The sequence below is a fragment of the Carcharodon carcharias genome, chromosome 27 (genome assembly GCF_017639515.1).
Source record: "Carcharodon carcharias isolate sCarCar2 chromosome 27, sCarCar2.pri, whole genome shotgun sequence".
Taxonomy (NCBI): Eukaryota; Metazoa; Chordata; class Chondrichthyes; order Lamniformes; family Lamnidae; genus Carcharodon; species Carcharodon carcharias.
The window spans coordinates 7,762,303-7,781,133 of record NC_054493.1 but is presented as its reverse complement, the minus strand read 5'-3'; the positions used below and the strand labels follow the sequence as shown (position 1 = coordinate 7,781,133).

Genomic DNA, 18,831 nt, shown 5'->3' with positions numbered 1-18,831 from the left:
GGGAGATAGACAGAGAGAGAGGGGGGGAGATAGACAGAGAGAGAGGGGGGAGATAGACAGAGAGAGAGGGGGAGATAGACAGAGAGGGGGAGATAGACAGAGAGAGAGGGGGAGATAGAGAGAGAGAGGGACATAGAAAGAGAGAGAGGGGGACATAGACAGAGAGAGAGGAGAGAGCGCAGAGACAGCCTGAGAGCTAGAGTGCGCGGGCGGGATTGCAATGTTACCTCGATGATGCCCCACATCGTGCTGGTGACGATTATCGGCAGCAGGTAGAACGGGTCGGGCGCCGTGAGGTCTGTGAACCACCATAAGCCTCCTGTCTGTAAACTGGGCACGGGTAGGTAGGCCATCTGACGCAAAGCCACAAAGAACGAGATGAAAATGGGGGCCTGAGAGAGAGAGGAAGAAGGGGATGTGACTCGCCGATGAGCCTTCAACACAGCCCGACCAGCACAGCAAGCCGTCGCAGAGCAGGGGCTGCCCACACGCCCTTGCCCTTGCCCCTTCAAATGTTTTCCCCCTCGACTGACACTCTGGTCCTCTGGTCCGACACTCTCTTCACACCCCCACCGAGCCAGGAGCACCCTGACCTCATTTCCATTCGGAACTCATTGACCCGATTCCTGCCCCCCAACCCCCCCCCACACCCCCCCACCCCCCACCCCCCCCAAACCGCTTTTCCTGGTGGTCGACCCATGGTGGGATTTTCCCCTGCTATTAACCCAACCTGCCACCAGCCCACCCGGCTCCTTCCTGGGCCAAACCGGCCGTTGGAATTCTTACCACTGCCAGGCTCGACACCCTCCAGTGCCTAAAACGATGGGACACTCCCCACTTTGCCTGGATGAGTTGCAGCTCCCACAACACTCAAGGAGCTGGACACCGTCCAGGACAAAGCAGCCCCAGCTTGATCAGCACCACATCCACAAACGTTCACTCCCTCCACCACTGACGCACAGTAGCAGCAGTGTGTACCATCTACAAGATGCACTGCAGCAACTCACCAAGGCTCCTTCGACAGTGCCGTCCAAACCCACGACCACTACCATCTAGGACAAGGGCAGCAGACAGATGGGGAACAGCCACCGCCTGGAAGTTCCCCTCCAAGCCCCTCACCATCCCGACTTGGAAATAAATCGGCCGTTCCTTCACTGTCGCTGGGTCCAAATCCTGGAACACCCCCCTCCCTAACAGCGCTGTGGGTGTACCTACACCACAGGGGACAAAATCCTGGAACTCACTCCCTAACAGCACTGTGGGTGTACCTACACCACAGAGACAAAATCCTGGAACTCCCTCCCTAACAGCGCTGTGGGTGGACCTACACCACAGAGACAAAATCCTGGAACTCCCTCCCTAACAGCGCCGTGGGTGTACCTACACCACAGGGGACAAGATCCTGGAACTCCCTCCCTAACAGCGCTGTGGGTGTACCTACACCACAGGGGACAAAATCCTGGAACTCCCTCCCTAACAGCACTGTGGGTGTACCTACAGCACATGGACTAGAGGTTCAAGAAGGCAACTCACCACCACCACCTCAAGGGGCAATTCGGGGATGGTCAATAAACACTGGCCCGGCCAGCGAAGCCCACAGCCCGCAAAAGGGATGACAATAAAAGCTCACGGCTCCTCATGGGTCATCCACACCCAGTCTGCGCATCGGCAACGCCGCTTGGACCAATACTTGGGAATTTCCACGGCCTCCACTGGAGCCTCCACACTCACCGCTCCCGCCATTGGCTGACAGGCACATTCTCCCCAGGGAGCCACAGCCAATCAGAAGGGCGATAAGCCTCCGCGTGAGCCGGCTGGCTGCCTCCAGTCTGGGCTCGTCGCTCTGGGAGTCCCCGGGGTGGGGCTGGAGGGTGTCCCTCCTGGATCCCCGGGGTGGGGCTGGAGGGTGTCCCTCCTGGATCCCCGGGGTGGGGCTGGAGGGTGTCGCTCTGGGAGTCCCCGGGGTGGGGCTGGAGGGTGTCGCTCTGGGAGTCCCCGGGGTGGGGCTGGAGGGTGTCGCTCTGGGAGTCCCCGGGGTGAGGCTGGAGGGTGTCGCTCTGGGAGTCCCCGGGGTGGGGCTGGAGGGTGTCGCTGTGGGAGTCCCCGGGGTGGGGCTGGAGGGTGTCCCTCCTGGATCCCCGGGGTGGGGCTGGAGGGTGTCGCTCTGGGAGTCTGGGGCGATCTGTGCGGCAGTATAGGGGAAGGGTGGGGATCCTAATCTGGGGCAGAGGGGGAATCAGTTCAGGAATGGCGGGTGGGATCTGGGAAGCGGTGTCACACCGCCCGACACTGACCTGGACGAGAGGCACCAGGAATCCACGGAGCGGGTTAACATCGTGTTTCTTCTGAAAGAGCATCAGGTCAGAGTATGCTTTAGCAACTGTGAGAGAGGGAGGGAGAGAGGGGGAGGGGGACGTGCAGGAGAGAGAGGGATAGAGGTGGGGGGGGGAGAGAGAGAGAGAGAGAGAGAGGGGCAAGAAGAATAAGAGATCATTAAAACACTGCATCCTGCTATCAGCCCAAGTTGTGGACCCTGACCTTCACCTCACCCCGAACGTCCTTCCCTCTGGAACCCTGCACATAGTTCAATCAAGCGAGGGAGAGAGAGAGAGAGAGAGAGAACACTGTCACCCAGTGAGCCTGCACCCAGAGAGAGAGAGAGAGAGAACACTGTCACCCATTGAGCCTGCACCCAGAGAGAGAGAGAGAGAGAGAACACTGTCACCCAGTGACCCTGCACCCAGAGAGAGAGAGAGAGAGAACACTGTCACCCAGTGAGCCTGCACCCAGAGAGAGAGAGAGAGAGAGAACACTGTCACCCAGTGAGCCTGCACCCAGAGAGAGAGAGAGAGAGAGAACACTGTCACCCAGTGAGCCTGCACCCAGAGAGAGAGAGAGAGAGAGAACACTGTCACCCAGTGAGCCTGCACCCAGAGAGAGAGAGAGAGAACACTGTCACCCAGTGAGCCTGTACCCAGAGAGAGAGAGAGAGAGAGAGAACACTGTCACCCAGTGAGCCTGTACCCAGAGAGAGAGAGAGAGAGAGAGAGAACACTGTCACCCAGTGAGCCTGTACCCAGAGAGAGAGAGAGAGAGAGAGAGAACACTGTCACCCAGTGAGCCTGTACCCAGAGAGAGAGAGAGAGAGAACACTGTCACCCAGTGAGCCTGTACCCAGAGAGAGAGAGAGAGAGAGAACACTGTCACCCAGTGAGCCTGTACCCAGAGAGAGAGAGAGAGAGAGAGAGAACACTGTCACCCAGTGAGCCTGTACCCAGAGAGAGAGAGAGAGAGAGAACACTGTCACCCAGTGAGCCTGCACCCAGAGAGAGAGAGAGAGAGAGAGAACACTGTCACCCATTGAGCCTGTACCCAGAGAGAGAGAGAGAGAGAGAGAGAGAACACTGTCACCCAGTGAGCCTGCACCCAGAGAGAGAGAGAGAGAGAACACTGTCACCCAGTGAGCCTGTACCGAGAGAGAGAGAGAGAGAGAGAGAGAACACTGTCACCCATTGAGCCTGCACCCAGAGAGAGAGAGAGAGAGAGAGAACACTGTCACCCAGTGAGCCTGCACCCAGAGAGAGAGAGAGAGAGAGAACACTGTCACCCATTGAGCCTGCACCCAGAGAGAGAGAGAGAGAGAGAGAGAGAACACTGTCACCCAGTGAGCCTGCACCCAGAGAGAGAGAGAGAGAACACTGTCACCCAGTGAGCCTGCACCCAGAGAGAGAGAGAACACTGTCACCCAGTGAGCCTGTACCCAGAGAAAGAGAGAGAGAGAGAGAGAACACTGTCACCCAGTGAGCCTGCACCCAGAGAGAGAGAGAGAGAGAACACTGTCACCCAGTGAGCCTGCACCCAGAGAGAGAGAGAACACTGTCACCCAGTGAGCCTGTACCCAGAGAGAGAGAGAGAGAAAACACTGTCACCCAGTGAGCCTGCACCCAGAGAGAGAGAGAGAGAACACTGTCACCCAGTTAGCCTGCACCCAGAGAGAGAGGGAGAGAGAGAGAACACTGTCACCCAGTGAGCCTGCACCCAGAGAGAGAGAGAGAGAACACTGTCACCCAGTGAGCCTGTACCCAGAGAGAGAGAGAACACTGTCACCCAGTGAGCCTGTACCCAGAGAGAGAGAGAGAGAGAACACTGTCACCCAGTGAGCCTGTACCCAGAGAGAGAGAGAGAACACAGTCACCCAGTGAGCCTGTACCCAGAGAGAGAGAGAACACTGTCACCCAGTGAGCCTGCACCCAGAGAGAGAACAGTCACCCAGTGAGCCTGTACCCAGAGAGAGAGAGAGAGAGAGAGAATACAGTCACCCAGTGAGCCTGCACCCAGAGAGAGAGAGAGAGAGAACACTGTCACCCAGTGAGCCTGTACCCAGAGAAAGAGAGAGAGAGAGAGAACACTGTCACCCAGTGAGCCTGCACCCAGAGAGAGAGAGAGAGAGAACACTGTCACCCAGTGAGCCTGTACCCAGAGAGAGAGAGAGAACACTGTCACCCAGTGAGCCTGTACCCAGAGAGAGAGAGAGAGAACACTGTCACCCAGTGAGCCTGTACCCAGAGAGAGAGAGAGAGAACACTGTCACCCAGTGAGCCTGCACCCAGAGAGAGAGAGAGAGAACACTGTCACCCAGTGAGCCTGCACCCAGAGAGAGAGAGAGAACACTGTCACCCAGTGAGCCTGCACCCAGAGAGAGAGGGAGAGAGAGAGAACACTGTCACCCAGTGAGCCTGCACCCAGGGAGAGAGAGAGAGAGAGAGAACACTGTCACCCAGTGAGCCTGTACCCAGAGAGAGAGAGAGAGAGAGAACACTGTCACCCAGTGAGCCTGTACCCAGAGAGAGAACACTGTCACCCAGTGAGCCTGTACCCAGAGAGAGAGAGAGAGAACACTGTCACCCAGTGAGCCTGTACCCAGAGAGAGAGAGAGAACACAGTCACCCAGTGAGCCTGTACCCAGAGAGAGAGAGAGAGAGAGAGAATACAGTCACCCAGTGAGCCTGTACCCAGAGAGAGAGAGAGAGAGAGAGAGAGAATACAGTCACCCAGTGAGCCTGTACCCAGAGAGAGAGAGAGAGAGAGAATACTGTCACCCAGTGAGCCTGCGCCCTGACACACACAGGGCCACTAAGCGACACTTACACTCAAACTTGTTGCCGTTGGTTTTGGCCTCGTTCATCTTATTGGTCAGTTTGGTCATCTCGGGAAGATGGTTGTTGAGTTTTGCAGCCTCTCGCTGACCCTTCACAATGACAGGGAAGACCAGAGTGCGAGCAAGTACCGTCCCTGTGGGGGAGGAGGAGCAGAGTGGGAGAAAAGTGGGTCAGTGATTGCGAGTGGTTAAGAGAGAGAAAGGGGCAATGAGAGAACGAGCGGGATGGAGACGGGGTGGTCTGGACAGGGAGACGGGAGTGGCAGATGGATGGGGGGGGACGGATTGGTCGGAGGGAAGGGGGAGGGGCCGGATTGACAGACGGGGAGAGGGAAAGAAAGTGTGACACACAGGCAGAGCAAATTACAGAGACAGGGAGAGATGAAACAATGAATTTAGTTTGTTATGTCAGAGCACCGACTGTGCCAGTTATCGGTTCAGCGAGCAAGTGGTCTGGGTGAACCCTCACGGCCCATCACTCTCAGCCGGACAGGGAAAGGAGCTGGCAGAGAGCCGTACCCTGCCCCACAATGTGATATTTAACCCCCCTCCATACCCACCCCATTTCCCTGACCTGTGCTGGGGACATGGGTTCCACAGTCAGCCGTCTCTCCCAGCTACCAAGGTTCAATGGAGGAATGTGAATATTCAGCTGCAGTTCGCATCACAGTTGCACGTAAACCTACAAACACCCACCCTGACAAGAGAGAGACACACACCCCGACAAGAGAGAGACACACACCCCGACAAGAGAGAGACACACACCCCGACAAGAGAGAGACACACACCCACCCCGACAAGAGAGAGACACACACCCCGACAAGAGAGAGACACACACCCCGACAAGAGACACACACCCACCCTGACAAGAGAGAGAGACACACACCCCGACAAGAGAGACACATGCACCCAACAAGAGAGAGAGACGCACACACGCACCCCGACAAGAGAGAGACACACACTCGCGCACCCCGACGAGAGAGACACACACTCGCGCACCCCGACAAGAGAGAGACACACACTCGCGCACCCCGACAAGAGAGAGACACACACTCGCGCACCCCGACAAGAGAGAGACACACACTCGCGCACCCCGACAAGAGAGAGACACACACTCGCGCACCCCGACAAGAGAGAGACACACACTCGCGCACCCCGACAAGAGAGAGACACACACTCGCGCACCCCGACAAGAGAGAGACACACACTCGCGCACCCCGACAAGAGAGAGACACACACTCGCGCACCCCGACAAGAGAGAGACACACACTCGCGCACCCCGACAAGAGAGAGACACACACTCGCGCACCCCGACAAGAGAGAGACACACACTCGCGCACCCCGACAAGAGAGAGACACACACACGCGCACCCCGACAAGAGAGAGACACACACACGCGCACCCCGACAAGAGAGAGACACACACACACGCACCCCGACAAGAGAGAGACACACACACGCACCCCGACAAGAGAGACACACACACGCACCCCGACAAGAGAGACACACACACGCACCCCGACAAGAGAGACACACACACGCACCCCGACAAGAGAGAGACACTCACATACCCCGACAAGAGAGAGACACACACACCCCGACAAGAGAGAGACACACACACCCTGACAAGAGAGAGACACACACACCCTGACGAGACACACACACACGCACCCCGATGAGAGAGAGAGACACACACGCACCCCGACAAGAGAGAGACACACATGCACCCCAACAAGAGACACACACACATGCACCCCGACAAGAGAGAGACACACACGCACGCACCCCGACAAGAGAGAGACACACACGCACGCACCCCGACAAGAGAGACACACACACGCACCCCGACAAGAGAGACACACACACGCACCCCGACAAGAGAGACACACACACGCACCCCGACAAGAGAGACACACACACGCACCCCGACAAGAGAGACACACACACGCACCCCGACAAGAGAGACACACACACGCACCCCGACAAGAGAGACACACACACGCACCCCGACAAGAGAGACACACACACGCACCCGACAAGAGAGACACACACACGCACCCCGACAAGAGAGACACACACACACGCACCCCGACAAGAGAGAGACACACACACACGCACTCCGACAAGAGAGAGACACACACACACGCACCCCGACAAGAGAGACACACACTTGCACCCCGACGAGAGAGAGACACACACACGCACCCCGACGAGAGAGAGACACACACACGCACCCCGACGAGAGAAACACACACCCCGACAAGAGAGAGACACACACACACGCACCCCGACAAGAGACACACACACACGCACCCCGACAAGAGACACACACACACGCACCCTGACAAGAGACACACACACACGCACCCCGACAAGGGACACACACACACGCACCCCGACAAGGGATACACACACACGCACCCCGACAAGGGACACACACACGCACCCCGACAAGAGAGACACACACTTGCACCCCGACGAGAGAGAGACACACACACGCACCCCGACGAGAGAGAGACACACACACGCACCCCGACGAGAGAGAGAAACACACACCCCGACAAGAGAGAGACACACACACACGCACCCCGACAAGAGACACACACACACGCACCCCGACAAGAGACACACACACACGCACCCCGACAAGAGACACACACACACGCATCCCGACAAGAGAGACACACACACGCACCCCGACAAGAGAGACACACACACACGCACCCCGACAAGAGAGAGACACACACACGCACCCCGACAAGAGAGAGACACACACACACACGCACCCCGACAAGAGAGACACACACACGCACCCCGACAAGAGACACACACACGCACCCCGACAAGAGACACACACACGCACCCCGACAAGAGACACACACACGCACCCCGACAAGAGACACACACACGCACCCCGACAAGAGAGAGACACACACACGCACCCCGACAAGAGAGAGACACTCACACACCCCGACGAGAGAGAGACACACATACACTGACAAGAGAGAGACACACACACACGCGCCCCGACGAGAAAGAGACACACACACGCACCCCGACGAGAAAGACACTCACACGCACCCCGACGAGAAAGAGACACACACGCACACGCACCCCGACGAGAAAGAGACACACACGCACGCATGCCGACAAGAGAGACACACACGCGCGCACCCCGACAAGAGAGACACATACAAGCGCACCCCGACAAGAGAGAGACGCACACACACACTCGCACCCCGAGAGAGACACGCACACTCGCACCCCGACAAGAGAGAGACACGCACACTCGCACCCCGACAAGAGAGAGACACGCACACTCGCACCCCGACAAGAGAGAGACACGCACACTCGCACCCCGACAAGAGAGAGACACGCACACTCGCACCCCGACAAGAGAGAGACACGCACACTCGCACCCCGACAAGAGAGAGACACGCACACTCGCACCCCGACAAGAGAGAGACACGCACACTCGCACCCCGACAAGAGAGAGACACGCACACTCGCACCCCGACAAGAGAGAGACACGCACACTCGCACCCCGACAAGAGAGAGACACGCACACTCGCACCCCGACAAGAGAGAGACACGCACACTCGCACCCCGACAAGAGAGAGACACGCACACTCGCACCCCGACAAGAGAGAGACACGCACACTCGCACCCCGACAAGAGAGAGACACGCACACTCGCACCCCGACAAGAGAGAGACACGCACACTCGCACCCCGACAAGAGAGAGACACGCACACTCGCACCCCGACAAGAGAGAGACACGCACACTCGCACCCCGACAAGAGACAGACACGCACACTCGCACCCCGACAAGAGACAGACACGCACACTCGCACCTCGACAAGAGACAGACACGCACACTCGCACCCCGACAAGAGACAGACACGCACACTCGCACCCCGACAAGAGACAGACATGCACACTCGCACCCCGACAAGAGAGAGACACGCACACTCGCACCCCGACAAGAGAGACACGCACACTCGCACCCCGACAAGAGAGAGACACGCACACTCGCACCCCGACAAGAGAGAGACACGCACACTCGCACCCCGACAAGAGAGAGACACGCACACTCGCACCCCGACAAGAGAGAGACACGCACACTCGCACCCCGACAAGAGAGAGACACGCACACTCGCACCCCGACAAGAGAGAGACACGCACACTCGCACCCCGACAAGAGAGAGACACGCACACTCGCACCCCGACAAGAGAGACACACACACTCGCACCCCGACAAGAGAGACACACACACACGCACCCCGACAAGAGAGAGACACACACACGCACCCCGACAAGAGAGAGACACACACACACCCCGACAAGAGAGACACACATACGCACCCCGAAGAGAGACACACACACACACGCATCCTGACAAGAGAGAGACACACACACACGCACCCCGAGAAGAGACACACACACACACACCCCTACAAGAGAGAGAGACGCACACAGACGCTGACAGAGAGAGAGACACACACACACACACACACACACACACACACACAGATAGACATAGACAGGCAAAGAAACAGCACTTTGGGTGTACCTACACCACATGGACTGCAGCGGTTCAAGAAGGCAGCTGAACACCACCTTCTCAAGGGGCAATGAAGGATGAGCAATAAATGCTGGGGCCAGCCAGTGACCCCCACATCCCGTGAACGAATAAAAAACCCTGTGGAGCCCGACAGGAGTTTCCTAAGTTTCGACAAGATCCCCTCTCATTCTTCAAAACTCCAGTGAATACTAGCCCAGTCTTCCCAGCCTCTCCTCCTACGACAGTCCTGCCATCACTGGGATTGTTCTGGGTGAGCCTCCTGTCTGGCAAGTCTATCCTTCCTTAGGTAAGGAAGCCAAAACTGCGCCCTACACTCCCAGGCCTGGTCAAACCAAGTCTCGATACGATTGCAGCAAGACATCTTTACCCCTGTGCTCAAATCCCCCTGGCAGTGAAGGCCAGTGCTCCTTCCTAATCGCTTGATGATAAACCAGGGACCTGGTCTGTCTGCTCAGTCAGGTGTAGAAAGTTCTGAGGGACCACTACTTCCAAGAGCGGGGTGAAGTCAACCCGGCGTCCTGGCCAACGTTCATCCCTCGATGGATCAGTGTGATTGCACCGGTGGGGGTGCAGAGTAGATTCACCAGGATTTTGCCCTGGGATGAAACATTTAAGATATGAAGAGAGGTTGGATAGACTTGGGTTGTTTTCATTGGAGCAGAGAAAGACTGAGGGGTGACCTGATCGAGGTGTACAAGATGATGAGGGGCATGGCCAGGGTGGATAGGGAGCAGCTGTTCCCCTTATTTGAAGGGTCAGTCATGAGGGGACATAAGTTCAAGGTGAGGGGCAGGAGGTTTAGGGGGGGATGTGAGGAAAGGCTTTTTTACCCAGAGGGTGGAGACGGTCTGGAATGCGCTGCCTGGGAGGGTGGTGGAGGCGGGTTAGCCTCACATCCTTTAAAAAGTACCTGGGTGAGCACTTGGCACCTCATAACATTCAAGGCTATGGGGCCAAGCGCCGGTCAATGGGGATTAGGTAGGTAGGTAGGTAGGTCAGGTGTTTCTCAGGTGTCGGTGCAGACTCGATGGGCCGAAGGGCCTCTTCTGCTCTGTGCGATTCCGTGAATCAGCATCGCGCGATGGAAGTGCCTGGCCGCCGGGCCACGATCGCATTGTTGTTCGTGGGATCTTGCTGTGCGCGGGTTGGCTGCCAGGGTTTCCTACACTGCAGCGGTGGTGGCAGCCTGGAGATGTGAACCGAGGCCGGGGGGGGGGGGGCGCGCGCGCGCAGTGGGTGGGTATCAGTGACGGAGAGGAGAGCAGGGTGAGGGTGGGGGTGAGGGTGGGGTGATGGGGTGGGGGGGGAGGTGATTCCTTCCAGCGGGCAGTAGACCTAATCCTTACCGGCCACGATGGCCCCCCACCAAGGGAGGCCCACGTCCAGGTGGATGAACTCCAGGATGTTCTGCACCAGGCCCACCGGTGTGTACCCGCCCAGGCCCAACTCCACCAGCCCCACCTCCCGCAGGAGATCTCCGGCCGATTGGACGGTCTCCACTGAGGGGGCGGGGCCGACAGCCGATTGGACCACCTCTGCGGAGGGGACGGGGCCGACGGCCGACTGGAACAACTCAGAAGTGGAGGCGGGGCCGACGGCTGATTGGAACAACTCAGAAGTGGGGGCGGGGCCGACGGCCGATTGGAACATCTCCGCGGAGGGGGCGGGGCCTACAGTCGATTGGACCATCTCCGAGGTGGGGGCGGTGCCGAGGGACGGTAAGACCTGGAGATAGAGAGAGAGAGAGAGAGAGAACAGTCACCGAGATTTGTCAGTCCGTCCGGCCCGCTCTCCCTCACCGAGCCAACACCCCCCATATCCGTCACGCTATCTCCCTCCCCGTCGGTTCATCTCCACTTGGCTGCGTGAGCCTCTTCCCCCACCGGCACCGAATATCGTGCAAAATTTGTAAGGTGCCTCCAGGAGGGCTTCCTGAGACAATATGTAGATAGTCCAACTAGGGAAGGGGCAAAGCTGGACCTGGTAATAGGGAATGAACCCGGCCAGCTGGTCGAAGTTTAAGTAGGGGAGCATTTCGGGAAAAGTGACCATAATTTAGTAAGTTTCAAGGTACTGGTGGATCAGGATAACAGGAGTCCTCGGGTTGAGGTGCTTAATTGGGAGAAGGCTAATTATTACAATATTAGGCAGGAACTGAGGAATCTAGACTGCAGGCGAATGTTTGAGGGCAAATCAACAACTGACATGTGGGGGGGGGGGCTTTCAAACGTCGGTTGATAAGAATTCAGGACTGGCATGTTCCTGCTAGGATGAAGGATAAGCATGGCAAGTTTCAGGAACCTTGGATAATGAAGGATATTGTGAGATTAGTCAAAAAGAAAAGGGAAGCATTCGTAAGGGCTAGAAGGCTGGGAACAGATGAAGCCCCTGGAGAGTACAAAGAAAGTAGGAAGAAACTTAAGCAAGGAGTCAGGAGGGCTAAAAGGGGTCATGAAAAGTCACTGGCAACCAGGATTAAGGAAAATCCCAAGGTCTTTTATACATATGTAAAGGGCAAGAGGGTAGCCAGGGAAAGGGTGGGCCCACTCAGGGACAGAGGTGGGAATCTGTGTGTGGAGCCAGAAGAAATGGGAGAAATACTGAATGAATACTTCTCATCAGTATTCACCAAAGAGAAGGACTTATCGGTCGATTTGTCTAGGGAAGAATGTGTAGATAGCCTGGATCATGTTGGGATCAAAAAAGAGGTGTTAGGCGTCTTGAAGAATATTAAGGTGGATAAGTCCCCAGGGCCAGATGGGATCTACCCCAGAGTACTGAGGGAGGCAAGGGAGGAGATTGCTGGGGCCTTGACAGAAATCTTTGTATCCTCACTGGCTATGGGTGAGGTCCCAGAGGACTGGAGAATGGCCAATGATGTTCCATTGTTTAAGAAGGGTAGCAGGGATAATCCAGGAAATTACAGGCTGGTGAACCTTACGTCAGTGGTAGGGAAATTATTGGAGAAGATTCTTCGTGACAGGATTTACTATCATTTGGAAGCAAATGGGCGTATTAGTGAGAGGCAGCATGGTTTTGTGAAGGGGAGGTCGTGTCTCACTAACTTGATCGAGTTTTTCGAGGTAGTGACAAGGATGATTGACGATGGAAGGTCCCTCATGGCAGACCGGTACAGAAGGTAAAGTCGCACGGGATCAGATGTGAGCTGGCAAGATGGATATCGAATTGGCTTGGTCATAGAAGACAGAAAGTAGCAGTGGAAGGGTGCTTTTCTGAATGGAGAGCAGTGAATAGTGGAGTTCCGCTGGGACCTTTGCTGTTTGTAGTATACATAAATGATTTCGAGGAAAAAGTAACTGGGCTAATTAGTAAGTTTGCAGATGACACTTGGAGGAGTTGCAGATAGTGAAGAGGATTGTCAAAGGATACAACAGGATATCGATCAGTTGGAGACTTGGGCGGAGAAATGGCAGATGGCGAGGTAATGAATTTTGGAAGGTCTAATACAGGCAGGAATTATACAGTAAATGGCAGAACCCTTAAGTGCACTGACGGGCAGAGGGATCTGAGTGTACAGGTCCACAGGTCACTGAAAGTGGCAACGAAGGTGGATAAGGTAGTCAGGAAGGCAGATGCCATGCTTGCCTTCATCAGCAGGATTTTTGAGTATAAAAGCTGGGAAGTCATGCTGCAGCTGTATCAAACCTTGGTTAGGCCACACTGGAAATATTACGTGCAATTCTGGTCACCACATTACCAGAAGGGAATGGAGGCATTGGAGAGGGTGCAGAGGAGGTTTACTAGGATGCTGCCTGGTCTGGAGGTTATTAGCTATGAGGAGAGGTTGGAGAAACTCGGATTGTTCTCACTATGAACGACGGAGATTGAGGGGGCGACTTGATAGAAGTTTACAAAATTATGAGTGGCATGGAGAGAGTAGATTGTCAGAAGCTTTTTCCCAGGGTGGAAGAGTCAATTACTAGAGGGACATAGATTTAAGGTGAGAGGAGAAAACTATAGAGGAGATGTGCAGGGCAAGTTTTTTTACACAGAGGGTAGTGAGTGTCTGGAATTCGCTGCCAGACGAGGTGGTGGAAGCAGGTACGATAGTGGTTTTTAAGAGGCAGCTTGACAAATACATGAATAGGATGGGAATAGAGGGGATACGGACCCTGGAAGTGCAAAATGTTTTAGTTGACGGGCAATATGATCGGCGCAGGCTTGGAGGGCCGAAGGGCCTGTTCCTGTGCTGTACCCCCACAACTCCTCCAGCTTCTCCGATCCCGCCAAACACCCTCCCCGTCTCTGGCACCTCCCCCGGCTCGACAATCCCTGGGATGTCCAGCCTCCGGCCGCTCCTGTACCGAGCGACTCCACCGCTGGCCGAGCCTTCAGCTGAAAGCTCTCGGTCTCTTCCCCACCTCCTCCCCCATCTCCTCCTCCTCCACCTCCTCCCTCCCCTCCCCCTCCCCCACCTCCTCCCCCTCCTCCACCTCCTCCTCCACCTCTCTCTCTCTCTCTCCGCTCCTTCCAGGCGCAGCCTCAAACTGGGCGTTTCCACCGAGAGTCTGGCCATCCGCCGGGCCGTCTCCTCTCTTCTGACCCGCTGGAGAGAAAATACTTCTCCTCATCTCTGCCTGAAACGGGCTCGAGCGTCCGGTTATTTTTTTCCTCTCTCTCCCCCCGATTCACGTCCCTGGGGAACGTTACACACCTGCGCAGCCTTTTAAACGGACTCAGAATCGCTGCCGTCCGAGTTTAGCTCCCCCTCACCCCGAAACGCGCCTCGCCTCTCTCAAGGGTCCGCGCGCTTTCTGGCCAACCCCCACCCACAGCCCCCCGCCCCCCACCCCCCCTCCCCAAACACAACAACCACTCACCCTCCTCCTGCACCCGCCAATCAACCCTTTCTAAAGCGCCGGACGGACAAGAGCAGACCAACCCGTCCAGCCCGTACCTGCGAGGGAGAATCCGTGCTGCTGTGTCGCACCCCGGCGGCCACCGCGAGGAGCCGGCTCTGCTGTCCAGGCCGGGCGCCGCCCAGCAGGGCGCGGGCGACAGGCCGGCTGCTCATCCTCCGCGAGTTCATCGTGTTGCACCAGGACCTCTGCACCTGCCAGGGAAGAGAGAGAGAGAGAGAGGGGGGGGAAGGTGAGTCAGAGTCAGGAACAGGGACAGGGACAGGGAGGGGAACCAGCCCGAGTCACGCAGCACCAGTGCCTGCTGAACCTCTGCCGGCTCCAGGGAAGGGCTTCCCGAATGTAACTCCTGCTCCTTCCCCCACAGCCTGGCAAAACCTTCCCCCCACCCCACCCCAACCCCCTTCCAGCTCTTTGTCCGATTGACTTCCAATTCTGCTACCACCGCCCTCCCCAAATCACAACCATCGGCGGTGTAAAAAAAAAATAATAATAATCCTCCTACGCTCTTGCCAATCACCGTAAATCTACACACGAACGTGGAATGAGAAGGAGTAGGGGGCCACTCGGCCCTCGATCCTGCTCCCCCACCCAATAAGATCGTGGCTGATCTGAATGTAACCTCAACCCCACATTCCCGCCCACCCCCAATAACCTCTCACACCCCCCCTCCCTCCCAAATTGTGAATCAAGAATCTCCCCACCGAGGCCTTAAAAATATTCAAAGTCTCAGCTTCCACCACCTTTTGAGGAAGAGAGTTCCAAAGACTCACCACCCTCCTGAGAGAATAAATTCTCCTCATCTCTGTCCTAAATGGGTGACCCCTTATTTTTAAACAGTGACCCCCCCCTCGTTCTAGATTCTCCCACAAGGGGAAACATCCTTTCCGCATCCACCCTGTCAACTCCCCTCGGGATCTAACATGTTTCAATCAAGTCACCTCTTACTCTTCTAAACTCCAGCGGATACAAGCCTAACCTGTCCAACCTTTCCCCATAAGACAACCAGCCCATTCCTGGTATTCATCTGGTAAACCTTCTCTGAACTGCCTCCCACGCATTGACATCCTTCCTTCAATAAGGAGACCAGTACTGTACACAGTGCTCCAGATGCGGTCTCTCCAGTGCCCTGTATAACTGAAGCATAACCTCCCCACTTTTGTATTCAATTCCCCTCACAATGAACGATCACATTCTCTTAGCTTTCCCTAATTACCTGCTGTACTTGCATACGAGCCTTTCCTGATTCATGCACTAGGACACAGATCCCTCTGAATCTCAGAGCTCTGCAACCTCTCAGCGTTTAGATAATAAGCTTCCTTTTTATTCTTCCTGCCAAAATGAATGATTTCACACTGTACTCCATCTGCCAGATCTTGGCCCACTCACTTAACGTATCTATGTCACTATGTAGCCTCCTCACTTCCTCTTCACAATTTACTTTCCTGCCTATCTTTGCACCGTCAGCCAACGTAGCCTTTGTAGTTCCTTCACTCCCTTCTGGTACATGACCCTTCCGCCGCTGGGCAGGGTCTCCCCCGATCTACCCTGTCCCGACACCTCGCGACGCCTCCTGTTTGGCCGTCCCTTCTCCGAGGGAAACAGTCTCGGCTCCTCCGGATGACTGGTCCCTCCGCCAAGATCCTGGCATCAGACTTGAGAGGGCGGCAGCCAGAACCGGGTGCCACGGGGCGTTAGGGGGAGGCGATGGCGCAGTTCGTAGCGTCACCGGACTGGTAAGCCAGAGACCCAGGGTGACGCTCCGGGGACCCGGGTTCCAATCCTGTCACGGCAGCAGGATGGTGGAATTTGAATTCGATAAAAATCTGGAATTAAGAGATGACCGTGAAACCATTGTCGATGGTTGTTAAAAACCCCATCTGGTTCACTGATGTCCCTTTAGGGGGAAGGGAATCTGCCCTCCTTACCTGGTCTGGCCTACATTGTGACTCCAGACCCCACAGCAAATGTGGTTGGCTCTTAAATGCCCCCTGAACAAGGGAGCAACCGGGGATGGGCAATAAATGCTGGCCCAGCCAGCGAAGCCCACATCCTGTGAACGCATAAAAGAAAACACTCTCCAGCTGAGGTGCAACCAGACCCTCTGCAAAGCTTTGGCAACAACCTCCCTTTTTAATTTATTCACTCACGGCGATGTGGGTATCTCTGGCCAGGCCAGCATTTATTGCCCAGCCCTAATTGCCCCTTGTTCAGAGGGCATTTCAGAGTCAACCACATTGCTGTGGGGTCTGGAGTCACACGTAGGTCAGACTCGGGTAAGGAGGGCGGATTCCTTTCCCTAAAGGTACTGGATTACCAGTCCAGTGACAATACCGCCATGCCACTGCTGTGCATCTATTAATTGGTTTATTAGTTAACGTTAACTGAACTAGACCAGCCATTAGAAGCTTGAACTGGGACCAGCCATATAAATACTGTGGCTACCAGAGCAGGTCAGAGGCTGGGAATCCTGCGGAGAGTATCTCACCTCCTGACCCCCCAAAGCCTGTCCACCATCTACAAGGCACAAGTCAGGAGTGTGATGGGACACTCCCCACTTGCCTGGATGAGGTGCAGCTCCCACGACACTCGAGAAGCTTGACACCATCCAGGACAAAGCAGCCCCCGCTCGATCGGCACCCCATCCACAAACATTCACTCCCTCCACCACCGACGCACAGTAGCAGCAGTGTGTGTACCATCTACAAGATGCACTGCAGCGACTCACCAAGGCTCCTTCGACAGCGCTGCCCAAACCCACGACCTATACCACCTAGAAGAACAAGGGCAGCAGACACATGGGGAACACGCAACACCTGGAAGTTCCCCTCCAAGCCCCTCACCATCCTGACTTGGAAATATATCGGCCGTTCCTTCACTGTCGCTGGGTCAAAATCCTGGAACTCCCTCCCTAACAGCACTGTGGGTGTACCTACACTACACGGACAAAATCCTGGAACTCCCTCCCTAACAGCGCCGTGGGGGTACCTACACCACACGGACAAAATCCTGGAACTCCCTCCCTAACAGCGCTGTGGGTGTACCTACACCACAGGGGACAAAATCCTGGAACTCCCTCCCTAACAGCGCTGTGGGTGTACCTACACCACAGGGGACAAAATCCTGGAACTCCCTCCCTAACAGCGCTGTGGGTGTACCTACACCACAGGGGACAAAATCCTGGAACTCCCTCCCTAACAGCGCTGTGGGTGTACCTACACCACAGGGGACAAAATCCTGGAACTCCCTCCCTAACAGCGCTGTGGGTGTACCTACACCACAGGGGACAAAATCCTGGAACTCCCTCCCTAACAGCGCTGTGGGTGTACCTACACCACAGGGGACAAGATCCTGGAACTCCCTCCCTAACAGCGCTGTGGGTATACCTACACCACACGGACAAAATCCTGGAACTCCCTCCCTAACAGCACTGTGGGTGTACCTACACCACACAGGGGACAAAATCCTGGAACTCCCTCCCTAACAGCACTGTGGGTGTACCTACACCACAGGGGACAAAATCCTGGAACACCCTCCCTAACAGCGCTGTGGGTGTACCTACACCACAGGGTCAAAATCCTGGAACTCCCTCCCTAACAGCACTGTGGGTGTACCTACACCATAGGGGACAAAATCCTGGAACTCCCAACCTAACAGCGCTGTGGGTGTACCTACACCACAGGGTCAAAATCCTGGAACTCCCTCCTTAACAGCGCTGTGGGTGTACCTACACCGCACAGACAAAATCCTGGAACTCCCTCCCTAACAGCGCTGTGGGTGCAGCTACACCACACAGGGGACAAAATCCTGGAACTCCCTCCCTAACAGCGCTGTGGGTGTACCTACACCACATGGACTGCAGAGGTTCAAGCAGGCAGTTCACCTACCACCTTCTCAAGGGGGCAATTAGGGATGGACAATAAATGCTGACCCAGCCAGCAACGCCCACATCCTATGAATGAATACATTTTTAAAAAGCCAAACATCCCCATGTGCTTTTTCTGCAGAGTTCAAAGATTTACATACATTCGCCCCATCACCCTCTCCCCAGGTTCCCCTATTCCTGCACACCCTTCTTACAGCTACACATTTATACTTAATGTGACAACTCTTAATAAATCAACTCTCAGCCCCTCAAGCCTGGTGGGAACAGGAGGAGGCCATTCAGCCCCTCGAGCCTGGTGGGAACAGGAGGAGGCCATTCAGCCCC

At 55.9% G+C, this 18,831-nt stretch overlaps 1 protein-coding gene across 3 annotated transcripts in view; it reads right to left on the bottom strand.

The window, feature by feature from the left end:
* Window positions 1–18,831, bottom strand: part of LOC121270174 (mitochondrial inner membrane protein OXA1L-like) — a 31,530-nt gene that overhangs the window by 9,910 nt on the left and 2,789 nt on the right. For all 3 annotated transcript variants that reach the window (XM_041175479.1, XM_041175478.1, XM_041175477.1), the window contains exons 2-6: window positions 14,660–14,815; window positions 11,088–11,466; window positions 5,149–5,292; window positions 2,295–2,380; window positions 228–392 (exon numbers count right to left, since the gene is read on the bottom strand). In XM_041175479.1, the coding sequence (XP_041031413.1) occupies window positions 228–392; window positions 2,295–2,380; window positions 5,149–5,292; window positions 11,088–11,466; window positions 14,660–14,815 (930 nt within the window). The remainder of the gene's footprint in view (window positions 1–227; window positions 393–2,294; window positions 2,381–5,148; window positions 5,293–11,087; window positions 11,467–14,659; window positions 14,816–18,831) is intronic.